The 14,016-nt window shown below is 31.2% G+C and overlaps 1 protein-coding gene across 1 annotated transcript; it reads left to right on the top strand.

Moving 5' to 3' along the window:
- Positions 1-1,545: 1,545 nt before the first annotated feature.
- LOC111615049 (transcriptional regulator CBF1-like) lies at positions 1,546-7,015 on the top strand. Its single transcript, XM_023356424.1, has 4 exons — positions 1,546-1,777; positions 2,219-2,667; positions 4,240-4,809; positions 6,972-7,015. Exons 2-3 carry the CDS (start codon positions 2,298-2,300, stop codon positions 4,776-4,778), a joined length of 909 nt encoding a protein of 302 aa, XP_023212192.1. The 5' UTR covers positions 1,546-1,777; positions 2,219-2,297; the 3' UTR covers positions 4,779-4,809; positions 6,972-7,015.
- Positions 7,016-14,016: the final 7,001 nt, after the last annotated feature.

Here is a 14,016-nt window from a genome sequence, read left to right as displayed (position 1 = left end):
CGAAGCGGGTCCTTGCAGCTAGTTAATTCTAAAATTAATTGACATTATAGACACTATATTTTAAAATAAAATTGTACTTTACCTTACAATTTTATTACTATAATTCAAATATTTTCAATAACCGATCATTTATGTTGATTTATAAGTAGGAGAAATTTAAATAAATAATAAATGCTTCTTACTTATATAACAAATAGTTAATTAAATATAGTTTTTAAATTTATACCTTAGTAAAATTTATATCCAAAATTACAGGATGCCCTAAAAGTCAGTTAACTTTATTATGTATGTAAAAATGTTCAGGCCTTGGCCTTAACATTTTTGGCTTTTGGCCCTTATAACACTGACTTTTTGAGCCATCACGTATCTAGAATAATCTTTTTAAGTGTAGACTACATTGTTATTTAATTTTAAACTTTATTCGCTATTTAAAACTTTAATGCTATCCAAAAAATGGTTTTTAAATAACTAATATTAAATATGGCTTCCGGCCATATAAAATATATCCTTTTAGATCATAATGTATAGCAGAATAGTAACTTATAATAAACGATTTAACTTATATAGGCCTATAGCAAGAATAGTAATTTTTATCAATGTATTCGTGAAAAATGACCATTATTTTAAACAATAAGAATTAATAATCTAAAATAAAGCTAAATAACTACTTCTTTTAAGTTGAAAAGCTATAAAGAAGTGATGATTTGTGATTAATAATCGATATTACGTTGATAGAAAAACAGAGGATTTAAAAAGATTTATTCTAGTTTATTTATTAATAAACTTTAGATATTTTTAGTGTTTTAATCAGCAGAAAGTGTATTTCGTTAATACTGTATATGCTTGTGCCTAGTTAATTCGTTAGTTCATTTATTCAGCATTTTCTAAATTAAACATTAAAACAGGACGTATTTTAACAAAATATTCTTAATTTAAAAGAATTGATTAATATATCTATAAATCACCTTCTGATATAATTAATATAATTAAATATTCATAACATTGTTTCCGTTCTCCCGCCTCTGACACGCTCCTATTCTTATTGAATAACGTGTGTCTGTAATAATAGTAAGTGTAGATTATCTACGTTAAATGGTGATTACTCAGCCGTTATGTTAATAATAATAAGATTATAGTGTACTTTTGCAGAAGAACAATTCCTCTAATTTATTTAATAAGAATATAATGCTTATTTTTCCTATTAAAACGACTTTTCCACGGATGACATCACGAATGATTCATTCGATTAATTATGCCCAATAGAGAAAATTTAAAATATAAAAATAGGCACGTGACTATACATCTATACGCTCATTGGTTACTCTACGCTAATAACCACGCCCACTCAACATTTCCCGCTAATTCCAACAAAGAAAACGTCACACGAAATAGTTCCTAATAAAACTCGTAGATTTAATTAAAAATTTAGAAACAATATTTATTTTATTACAAGGATGTAATTATATTTATGTTTTTATTTAAATATTATTTAATTTAATGTTAATTTTTAACTTGACGATCGGATGACGTAGCAGGTATTCGGAAGGATACAATTTTATCAATAGGTTGGATGTAAAGCGCCTTGTGTGAATGTCGGCCATTTACTTCGCCGACACTAAACAACAATCTTTCCATTCGTGTATTATGTTGATGTCTTTGCTATTTCACGTTGTTTTATCGAATTCCGTTAAGCAGCAAGTCAAACACGGTCCATCTCTCGATCCAGGGACGTGAGAGGAACTTTTAAATTTTATTTCTGATCCTTCCAAGTATTCAGGTATGTCTCGCTTACACTATATATGCTATTACATATGATTAGATGACTTTTCTTCTTTAATTTATATATTTATCAGATTATTATTTGATTGTAATAATCTCTTTTCGGGTTCGGAACAGTCCATTTATTATTATTTTGCCCAGATTTTAACTAGTAGACAGCAACGTATGGTTACCTCATGTTGTGCAATATGGTGTATATCTTCATGCTTTAAACTGAAATATTGCTATTAAAAGTATTAATATTAATTCAATTTATCTAATATTGAATTAATATAATAATTTTATCGAATTTAAAGTTATTTTAGCATAAAAAAAATAACTTTTAAATTTGAATTTTTAGCTTGATATATCATGTATTTTAAAGGATGTTAGCAGAGCGACATCTGTTGATAGTAATTGATATATATTAAATTTTCTAAATATTATTTTTTTACTATAGGATTTCTCTACTTGGTATTGCCGATCCCAATCGACTTTTGTCGGATTTCTTTACGGATTGCAGTTTGTGTGCTGTTAGTATGGCACCCGTACCAGATAACGGAGATGATTCATTTCTTTACTCCAATTTGAATCCGAATTCTCTTTTCGAAGATGCAATGTTGACCGATTCGGAGCCGAGATATGAAGAAATATTAGAAATAAGCAGAGAAATTAGTCTCGATACATCAATAAGCCCAATTTCATTTGAAGGTTCTTGTTGGAACGAGAGCCAAGATTCTAATATAGTCAATTATGTACCCGAAAATTTAATTATAGAATTAAATAACGATCAAGAAGTTAGTGTTTCGGGTATAGAACCGAATCAACTTAACATTCCAACTATTCATCAAGATCATACATATTCGCAGAATCCTTCCGAATATGCCGATAATGACATAATAAATAAAGGTAAATAAATTATTCATATTTTAAACGTTTTCTGATTAGATAAAAATATATTAAAAAAAATTATCATTACGTGGCAACACTGTACCTAAAACCTCCACTTCCTGAAACTACGCTGCGATGGCGTCATCAGTTTCAACAAATGGAAGCGCGTAATTTACTGTAGATGTTTAAAAATTAGTTTTACGTTACCTGATTGGTTGAAGTATATAATTTATTAAATTTTCAAATTTCGAAGGAATTGTTTGAATGTTGAAACAAAGACCTTCAATATTTAAGATTTATTTTAGTATAATTTTATTAATTTTAAACGAAAAATAGTCGAAACGGAAAGATATTTAGTTAGTTAGTTTTTTTTTTAAAATAAAGTGAAGAATTTATCGTTGGTTTAATTTAAAGTAATAATAAATCTGTTACAGAATTACTCATTCTTAAAGCTCTAGAAATGCCTTATGAGCCAGAATTTGACATAAAATTCCAATAATTATAGTAGGAATCTATTTGGCCAATCATGTGACATACTCATCCTCCAAATATATAGTTTGACTGAGATCAGACATTTAGGACATAATGAATTTGATTTTTAAGAGTCAAGCCAGTTCTATGTAAAAGGATAAATGTTGCTCAGTTCTATATAATCAAAAGATTGTATATTTCAGTATATTATTGGCATAATTTAAGTTATCTAACATCTAAAATTGAATAGACAATATTACAAAAACAACAGTTTTAATTAATTCAATTCTTGTGTTCATGTTTGTTTTTATAATAATAAAATACTCTATTGATATATAGATACAGTAGACCCCTATAATACTGTAGATAATTCCGTGTTATACGAGACATTTAGATTTTACAAATACGTGAGCCGTTCACAGCCCGGCATAAGTATTTGTAAAATCTAAGTGGCTCGTACAACACGGAATTATCTACAGTGTTATAGGAGGGGTCTACTGTAATTCAATGGATAAAGATAATTGTGTTAATAGATAATTATATTCAATTAACTATATTAATTCAAAAATTGTTATTGGAGACCCATTGCCCTTATTAAAAATGTCAATCTAATCAGATTGAAATGATGCATTTCTGAAAATATTTAATGACATGTTCTATAATGCTAAAAGCTTTCTAAGATGTAAAAATATAGGTTCTTTTATTGGTTCAATAGTAAGGTTTAGAAGCCTCAAAAGAAGTTATTAAGACATTTTCCTCATTGCATGAAGATAACAAGGAGCTAGTTGATAACTTGATAGAAGTGAAAGCAAGAGAGGAAAATGTCCTGATGACTTTGATTTGAAGATTTATTAATAATGAAGCAAGTATTTGTTCTATTTTTATAGATCTTTGTGCTTGTAAGAGATTTGAACGTTGTTCAATTTTAAGTGAGTCTCTTGTAGTACAAGGTGTATATACTTACCTGATATTCCTTAAGGATTATATTTTATACCAACTAAATATAGATTATCTATATTGATAATTTAGAAAATTTAAAAATATAACTATTCTTTTATAACAAATTTGTTATAATTTAATAATTATTATTATATATTTATGATGTAACTTTTCTTTCAGATGAAGAAATTGAAAATCTAAATTTTGAAGATGGAATAGAAAATATTAATGTAGATGAAATTGTAGATATAGACACAAGTGAAATTGACGTTACTGACGACAACAGTCGTAGAAGCATGGCAGAAAATGTTCTTGTGACTGTAAACGCAGAAATCGTAAATCGTCCACGTCGTGGTCGACCGAGACGTAGAAATTATGCTGAAATGAATATGTCGGAAAGTGAAAATAGAGAAAATAATGGAGGAAAGAGGAGAAAAGGTAAAAAGCGAATGGACGATAGAACGAGAGCTCTCCACAATACGAAAGAGAGAGACCGAAGACACGCACTAAAGAGAGACATTGCATTCCTAGCCGAACAAATCCCAAACTTGCCAAATAAAAAACCGATGAATTTGGTTTTGCAGAAGGCAATAGAATATATAAAAAAATTAGAAGCAGAAAATGACAAGTGCGAAAAAGAACTTAAAACGGCTAAAAAATTAAACGAGGATCTTTCAAAACGATTTGCAAGATTGCAACACGAAACAAGGAGGAAATAGAATATTCTGTAAATTCTAAGTTAATATTATGGTAATTATAAACAATTTTTATAATTTTTAATTTATAAATTACTAAATATAATTATAGATGTAAGATATACAATAACTCATTTCTAAGTTATGGTATTAAAAGTCTTAAAAATAAATTTTTATTTTACAGCAGAATGCAAATTTATTCTATAATTAGTCTTAAGACTTTAATACCAAAAAAAAATGACCCTATTTTTAGATAATGTTTTCATATGAGATGATCAGTTTAATGTGCACTTTCCTCAGTTTTTTAGCTTACATACACTATACTTTTATCTTGAATGATTTAAGCTTTGGTTTGGATATATATAATTAGTATTTGCCTTCATTAATCTGGATGATCCATTTTTTACCCTTGGATTTGTCATCATCAGCTGTAATTTTCTACTGCAGGATAGGTCTCTGTCTAGTGTTCACTTCTATCAATCTTATCCATCATTTTTTAAGTGTTTTTCATTTCCAAAAGAAAGAGAGGAAGACCAAGAGGAGATGGAGGAATGATTTCAAAAATGATTCCCTATCTGCTCTTGGTCTTCTTCTCTCATCCATTCTTTTGGCATGGCTTCTATTATTCTTTATTAAACCATCATCTATTATGGTGTCTTCTCTGTTAGCCACTCATATCTCCTATTATTTTTCATGATATATTTGTAATAAACTCAGAAATTGATTAAAGATTTTTCTTTTCAAGAATTACATTAAATTAGTGATAAAAGATTTTAAAATTTTATCATTTCAGAATGTTTTGAATACATTCCAGATATTTTGCTGTGGCAGGATGATTTGGAATTTTAAAACATTCAACTAATTTCTTGTAGGAAAATAATATTTATACATATTTCAAATCAAAGAAAGGAAGCATTATAATGCGTAGAATAAATTTTTAGTGAGGAATAAATGGCTATTCAATTGCTCATTATTGCGCAATAATTAAATGTTAATGTTTGATAAGAATGATACCGATTCAAGATTATAATATAATCTTACTTATTTTAATAATAATTTATAAATTTAAATAGTATATTTTATTTATACGCGTGTTTTATTGTTATATACAAATATTGGAATAAGTAATGATTTGTGTAAAAAGCCTGTACTTTGTTGATTTCATAATGTAGGCACAATTATAATGCTATTATTGCTCAACTTGATGAAATATTATCATATTTTACAGAAAGATTATTTAAAAAGTAATTGATTTTTATTGATAATATTGTTAACATTGCATTAGTTTAAAATAATTTCTGTACATTAATTTAATATATTCCTTATCTTTATTTATATTTAGATACTTTTTGATTGAATAGTTAAATATACAAATTGTTTTATCTTTTATCAATTTAAACTTGTCTATATTCTTAATAAAAAAATAAATAATAAAATCTAAAACATTCTGTATGAAAATATATTTAAAGAATTCTTATAAATATTTTTATCAGTTAGTATTTAACATAGCTAAACAGAACCTTTAATGTCTACAATGTATGTTTATAGGCATACTAAATTTTGATCCCAATCATATCAAATTATGGATCAAATGCCGACTTTTTGGCAGGCTCCGTTCCTAGATTAAGAAGTGCCAGAAAATACTTGGTCGACTCATATTACTATAGCTTGCTCCAATACAACAGTTATATATATATATTTGCCCATGGATTTTAGTATACTCTAGTTAACTTTTGGAACATAACTCTGTTTTGTACAGTACTAGTCCTTTGTTTCGTATAACACGACACTTTTTCGGAACCTAAATACCGTGTTACACGGGGATATCTGTATATATTAACATCTTACACAACTGTAAATATACAAAGTCGATTCACGTGAAACCATAATTATCCTATATCACGTACAGTACAATTTCCTATCTTGTTACAGGGTATTGAACTGAATGAAATCGTGTACGTTACATAAAAGCTAGATATCAGAATAGTAAAACTTACTATATAGTCTTGTTATTGATTATGTTAATTTGTAAATTGAAGTTTACTCAGTAAAATATTGTATCTAGTATAATGTTAATGAATTGTTTTTGTATTGATATTCATTATAGAGCGATTGCGTTGATTAATAAATAATATTGGATTATCAATACAGATTACAGTATTAAGAATTTATAGTTTAATACGATTTTACTTATTTTTTTCTTTTTTTTTTAAACAGATGTCGGGTGGAGATGGTTTTTTAATATTTTATCAGTGTATACGAATTGATTACAAAATAAATAAACTTTATCAAGACTTTATTAATTATATTCATTTTGCCTTGAATTTAACACACATTTTTTATATAAATCATCCGCGAAATACGCTAAAATATACAAATTTATATCTACTTACGGCATTGCTATTATTTTTAAGTGTGTATATATAAAAATTTTAGGCTTTTGTGAGAGTTATTCCCACAGCCTTTCGATATACTTAAGTCGTCGAAGCGAGAGGTCGAGAAACACCATTTTAAACCTAATTAAATACGTAAAGTATTAATAACTTGTCATACAATATTTTAGAACTATAATTAAGTTTAAAAGTAACTTTTCCGAATTATTTTTTAAGCAGTGTACCTGTCAAAAAAACACTTTGCAAATAAGGAGTTCAAGGTACTGTGCGTACGGTACCCACGTATATCCCCGTAGTAATGTCTTCCCGTTTACCTTGGAAATCTTTATTGCCTATCGTAATTGAAAATATCTTTCGAATTGAATAACAATGAAGATTATCGCAGAATTTTATGTCGGTGACCTTCGAATGCGACCAAATAACATTAATATGCCTAAAAGGAGCGCGGTTTCATCCGAGACTTTATATTTTCTAGAATGAAATCTATTTACAATAGATTAATTAAAATACCCTTGACATATTAAGGAAAATAATACCTTTTTAAAAAGTTTTCCTGTACATTTTGGAAAGTTTTACCTTAGGCAATCATCTATTTCCCTTTCGTCGATATCTCCGACCGTATATTTTTAGTACCGAATCTAATATATAATTGAGACAGGTTGATGATGATGATAATAAGTGCAGAGCCCAAACGGTTAGGAGTTGAAAGTTGAAATTTGGTACATAGATAGGGTACGTCACGAAAACGCACACTAAGAAGGGATTTTTCGAAATTCCTCCCCACGGGGGAGAGGGACAGGATTAAGGCTTAACACTTCCATCAACAATGGAATTGTTAAGAGAAAGCGACGTGCAATACGCAGATGCAGTTTTTTCGTTTTTGCGGGAAATCGAACATATTTTTAGACCCATCTAAAAATTGTCTAATTAGTCTGGAAACAAGGGGACCCAATTCTTGCATTCTCTGAAAACGGGTAAGGTTTACTGTAACGTAATAATCTTTATCTTAGTTATCGTTACTTTTGCCCGAGCAACGCCGGGCCTAACTGCTAGTTTCTTATAATTCCGCTGAAAATACGGAACAATTATTCCATTATATCTTGCGTATTAATTGATAATTATGTAATACGTCGATTTTCAAACGAAAAAATCGACTCGTTCGTCAAGTTTCATGGCAATTTTTCTAACTTTAATTAGCATTCGGATGAATGCACTCTTAATATTAACTTGTTCGAAGGAGATTGACTGCTCGAGTTCGTAACCTGAATTACAATAATGTAGTCAAACCGGTGAAAGAATGGAAATTTGATCAAGGATAACGAGTGGCTACGTTGTTATTGTTCTGGATAACTGACACCAAATATTTAAAATATTTTTTGAATTTTATCTGTATATAAATGTATCGAATATTGTAAATAGATTCACTATAGGTTACTTCATTAAATATCTGAAATTCCAACAATAAATAACATTAATTAATTAAGTCATAATAATTCTAGGAGAAACTAGAAAGCGAGATCTTTAAAAAGCAGACATTGTTTGGGATGAAGTAAATTCTGCAGGAATATTTTATAACGTAGCTACAAATAATGCTGATTAAAAATCGATAAATGTAATGATTCGGATTGAACAGTGAACGTCCCTCAAATACCATGTTCCCGAAGACATGGTTTGAGGTAAACGGTTGAGGAAGAACCTTGTACAAATCAAAAATGGCGATGGAAAAATGACGCTGAGGAAAAAATGAGATCTTTTAATAAACTTCCTAGTTAATTTTCTCTTAATGACCTTCTAAAAATAAATATTCAAATTAAAAATACACAAAAGTCTATTTAAGTTACGCGGTGCATTTTGAACGTTATGTGGAGAAGGCGTGGTGAGATACAAAACATCCTCCTGAATTGACGAAAATACGGCAAGTTCTAGTGTTACCATACGTCAAAGTTTAATTAAATATGCAACACCACCGTCGTTTCTGAACGAAAGCGTACAGTACTTGTAGTTTTTCTGTATGTTAATCCCTCCATCTTATTGAGACGAGTGAGCGAACTCGTTTCTTTACACTCAAATGTCATTATATTTAATTAGACTCCTCAAATTTGACTAAATTTGGTACGAACGTCGAGTCCGGATAGGTGAGTGTCGTAAGCTATTTGGAATCATAATCGGATCGTATCACGTGAAACTCTGCTGTATACTTAAGCTGGGGTTTTGGAAGCTTTTAGAGTGCGCGGTAGTTCGAGCGTAAACAAACGTGTCACTAAATTATTTGCTTCACATTCCTCGAGTTTTCAACAATTTAACGCGCCGATCGGTTCTAAACTCTGAATTAACGGCTCTACATTCGTTTGTATCTTTGTAAACATCTCCGGCTGACTACACCGAACAAGCTCAAAAGCTACTTGTACACAGTGGCCTACGTTATACCAGAGTCGACAGATATACGGGTCTCTGAGCTATGTTCTAAAGTGGAGTTAATGTGTTAGGTTGCCGATACTGGCGCTCGAGTCGCTTTGCGGCAAGAAGTTTGTTTAAACATTTGGTTAGTAGGTAGTTTTACCGCTTTCAAGCATTTTTGTAACTTTCTTCTGCGAGAAAAAGAAACAAGAGCATGCAGAATAGAACCGTGTCATTCAGAGTTTAAATTGAAGTTCATTCAAGCTCTAAATGAGACGGTTGGGACCTTAACAGAGTGAAGAGCAAAAAAGTTAAAGAAACCACACTCTATATGTGACCCTTCGCGACATATAGCCCCAAAATTACTCCGAGACATTCCTATGCTTTTTTCTATCTCCAAACCTTTCCAAAGTTAGTCTATGCGATCGCCACCTTTCAACTACTACTACCGAGCGTGATCGGGAGTCACGCTTCTTTCTCCACTGAGCCTATCACGTGTTTAACAGGAAGCCCGACAAAGCCGGTCATATATTCTAACGACACTTATCAGCAAAGACTAAAGAAAAACACGATTAATACGACAGTCGACGGCTAATTATGCAACGTTTCGTCGATGCCTCTTCGGCCGCCGCCACCGCTCCTATTTCAACCGAACACGCTGGCACGCTTCTATTCAGCTGTCTCTACCACTTACATTCTAATTTCCGATGTAAATGGCCGAGAAAACAGATTGTACAATCACCTTCAACAGCGTCTCCCGCGACGTCCTCTCACTACCCGGCGACGCCTAGCCTGTTACGGATGATGTGTAGGTGAGGGAGGATTAATTAATCCTTTATTAATTAATAAAGGATTAATTACCCTCGTACCTAAATCTGACAACTCAGGTGACCTTAGACATATTATTAACTGGAGACCAATTTCCCTATTAAACACAGATTATAAAATATTAACAAAAATCCTGGCGGCAAGGCTACAGAGGTACAGTACGTCAAACATATAGTGGGCGAAAACCAAACATGTGGAATAAAAGGTCGTTTCATCCACTCAAACACCCTATTAGCCCAAACGATCTACGAACTAGCCCATCAGAATCATGATACTTGCAGCTTCCTGCAAATTGATTTTCATAGGGCTTTTGACAACATAGACCAGGAATATTTGTGGTCATTACTACGGCACATTAACATAGGAGAAAAATACCTAGCAACATCCTGGTAAATAACAACGTTACGAAAGCCTGCAGCCTAAAATGCTCTGTGAGGCAGGGCTGCCCCTTTCAATGCTTCTATTTGCTATTAGCATCGAGCCGCTCCTCCGTTTTATTGTCAGCGAAAATTACAAACCGGTCGAAGCCGCCAGCAATCGTACAGGAAGTAATACTGTGCTACAAAGTATTAAAAGAACACTTATCTGATGAAGAAATATTGTCATCAAAACCTGACGAATTATACAACAAGCTTGTTGATATCTACGTTCCAAAACCCCAAAACAGGATAGCACCAACCAACATACGGAACGAAAGCATAATAAAAATTGTATCGAAACTAAAAGTAAGCAACAATGCAAAAACAATCTTCTGGCGCATGCATCATAATTATCTCCCTACAAATACATGGAAACAAAACAAAAAGTTAATATCCACGGATAAATGCCCCGTATGCCAATTAACAGAAACTCTTAACCATGCCTTCCTCCAATGCACACATACGAAAAAATTATGGGAATTCCTAGAAAAATTCAACAATATTCAAAAACCATCTAATGAAAATGAACCCCAATGGCTTCATAACATACAAAACAAAGAGGTAAATTACGCTATCTTAATAACAGCATTCGAAGCAATCTGGAGAAACAGAAACACAGCGTATTTCCGGAAAATCAATGATATAACGACAATCACGAAATTCAAGTTCCACTTACAAAGACTACTAGAAACGATAAATGACAGCAAAAAGAATCTAAATACGAAAAAAATGAACAACTGGGAGAAAACAGGAATGATTCGAGTCACCAAGAACAAAAACAACCAATTAACTTTACAAGTTGTTAACAAATGTTGCAACGCAACCCCTCCATATAGTCTGTTTAATCAACTTTCACACCATACTGTACTGTACGTCATGAAAACAAATTAGCAAATCTTTACCGGAAAAACTCATATATGTACTCACATGGTCTACAAAACCGTTACGTAATAATCATCAATCAGCGATTGAAACACTGTATATAATGCTTTTCTGTGAATAAAGATATATTTTATATTGGGGAGGAAAAGAAGTCCTGTGGCTGAGTGGTAACGATTCTGACTTGTATGCTTGAGTTTACGGGTTCGTTTCTTATGCGCACATATATTTTTTTTAATTCATAAATGCTTATAATGTATTTATTTATTTACTCATTCATTTATTTCTTATTATTTATTTATTTTAATTTAATTTCTACTATTCTAAGTCTAATATTTTTTTTTTACTTTTGTTGACAATAACGGCGCATTCTTGACACCTGTGTCAGCTTTCCCATCTAATTGTTATCACTAAGGGTGACCGATCTAATTCTCACTAGGAGCGTTTTTTCTGTCGGAGTTCTTTTTCACTCACTCTTTAACAGTTCGTTTCTGAATTGCAATTAATTGGAAAATAATTTAATTGCAATAACATCTGATACACTATACGAAAATGCTATGCTGTTAGGCACAGAATTATACAATAATACATTGGATCTGTTGAATGGGAAAATCTATAAATGTTGCAATTAAATTATTTTCGAACAGTAAACTCTCATAATACACTACTCCATCTTTTAGCCGCTGCTTCGATACATCACTGTATAAAGAGTTATCATCAACAGTTTTTTCGTCACAACGTGAAGAACTTGCTTCTCTTGATGACATTTTTTAAATTATAAAATAATTATTCAAAATAAATTTCACTGCACAAATACGTCTATTCGTGTCGAAATTCAGAAACGAACTCCAACAAACAGAGCGCCATATGTCAATCAGATCATTTTTGATTTTTAACAGCCTTGAAATGGAAGTTTTCTCTGGAGTTATTCGTGTTGCCGATTCTATCATTCTCGTGTTCAACAAAGTTAAAATCACCCCCTAAGATTGTGTTATAACGGCAGTCAAGGTAGAAGCTAAGACTCGATGAATTCGACACTGTCTTTGGTGTTATTGGCAGGACAGTAGACCGAGATTATACGATTAATGGATTGTGGTATTTCAATGTCGCAAACAGCAACTCTCCCTATATTGTCAGTGCACGAATTAATGATGTTTATGTTTTTCCTTATTAAAATCGCAGTCCCCCTGCTACCAATACCTCCATGCGACCATACATTTATGAAATATCTAATTTACGACATAGCCCATCGAAATTCCAATTTTTAAACCGTTAACATTTAGCGTTATCATCTTAATCTTCAAGGCCATTATTGAGTTTAGGAGGAACGATCATTATTTCTGGTTTATTTGTTTTGACAGCCCGGTCTTTTGTGCTCATATCACCACTGCTATTTTCTAATTTATATTTTTCTAATGTCATTTCCGTTTCGTTTGTTTCCATAAGGCATTCAAATTTATTTTGTATGGTGAGTATATCGTTTTCTTGGTCTATTGGCCGTATTGAACTTCTCGTAATATTAATACTGGGAATAAATTTCGTTTTTTTTCTCCGTTTAGCTGTTAGAAGCGGTGGCGAATTTTCATTATTATAAGGTACAGCCGGGAGGTTTGTTATTTCGTCATTTTCATTACTTGTCGTTGTTTGATTCTGGGCAGCGGTTACTTCCACTTCATTTACCTCTTTGTTAAGAGATATCTTGAGTTCGTTAATGCCTGGGCAGTGGTTACTTCCACTTCATTTATCTCTTTGTTAAGAGATATCTTGAGTTCGTTAATGCCTGGGCAGTGGTTACTTCTACTNGAAAGATATTTAGTTAGTTAGTTTTTTTTTTAAATAAAGTGAAGAATTTATCGTTGGTTTAATTTAAAGTAATAATAAATCTGTTACAGAATTACTCATTCTTAAAGCTCTAGAAATGCCTTATGAGCCAGAATTTGACATAAAATTCCAATAATTATAGTAGGAATCTATTTGGCCAATCATGTGACATACTCATCCTCCAAATATATAGTTTGACTGAGATCAGACATTTAGGACATAATGAATTTGATTTTTAAGAGTCAAGCCAGTTCTATGTAAAAGGATAAATGTTGCTCAGTTCTATATAATCAAAAGATTGTATATTTCAGTATATTATTGGCATAATTTAAGTTATCTAACATCTAAAATTGAATAGACAATATTACAAAAACAACAGTTTTAATTAATTCAATTCTTGTGTTCATGTTTGTTTTTATAATAATAAAATACTCTATTGATATATAGATACAGTAGACCCCTATAATACTGTAGATAATTCCGTGTTATACGAGACATTTAGATTTTACAAATACGTGAGCCGTT

The sequence above is a fragment of the Centruroides sculpturatus genome, unplaced genomic scaffold (assembly GCF_000671375.1).
Source record: "Centruroides sculpturatus isolate CEXI.00-Female unplaced genomic scaffold, Cexi_2.0 scaffold2367, whole genome shotgun sequence".
NCBI classification, from domain to species: Eukaryota; Metazoa; Arthropoda; class Arachnida; order Scorpiones; family Buthidae; genus Centruroides; species Centruroides sculpturatus.
Note: the sequence above shows the minus strand (reverse complement) of the source record. Positions and strands in the feature narration are given on the sequence as shown.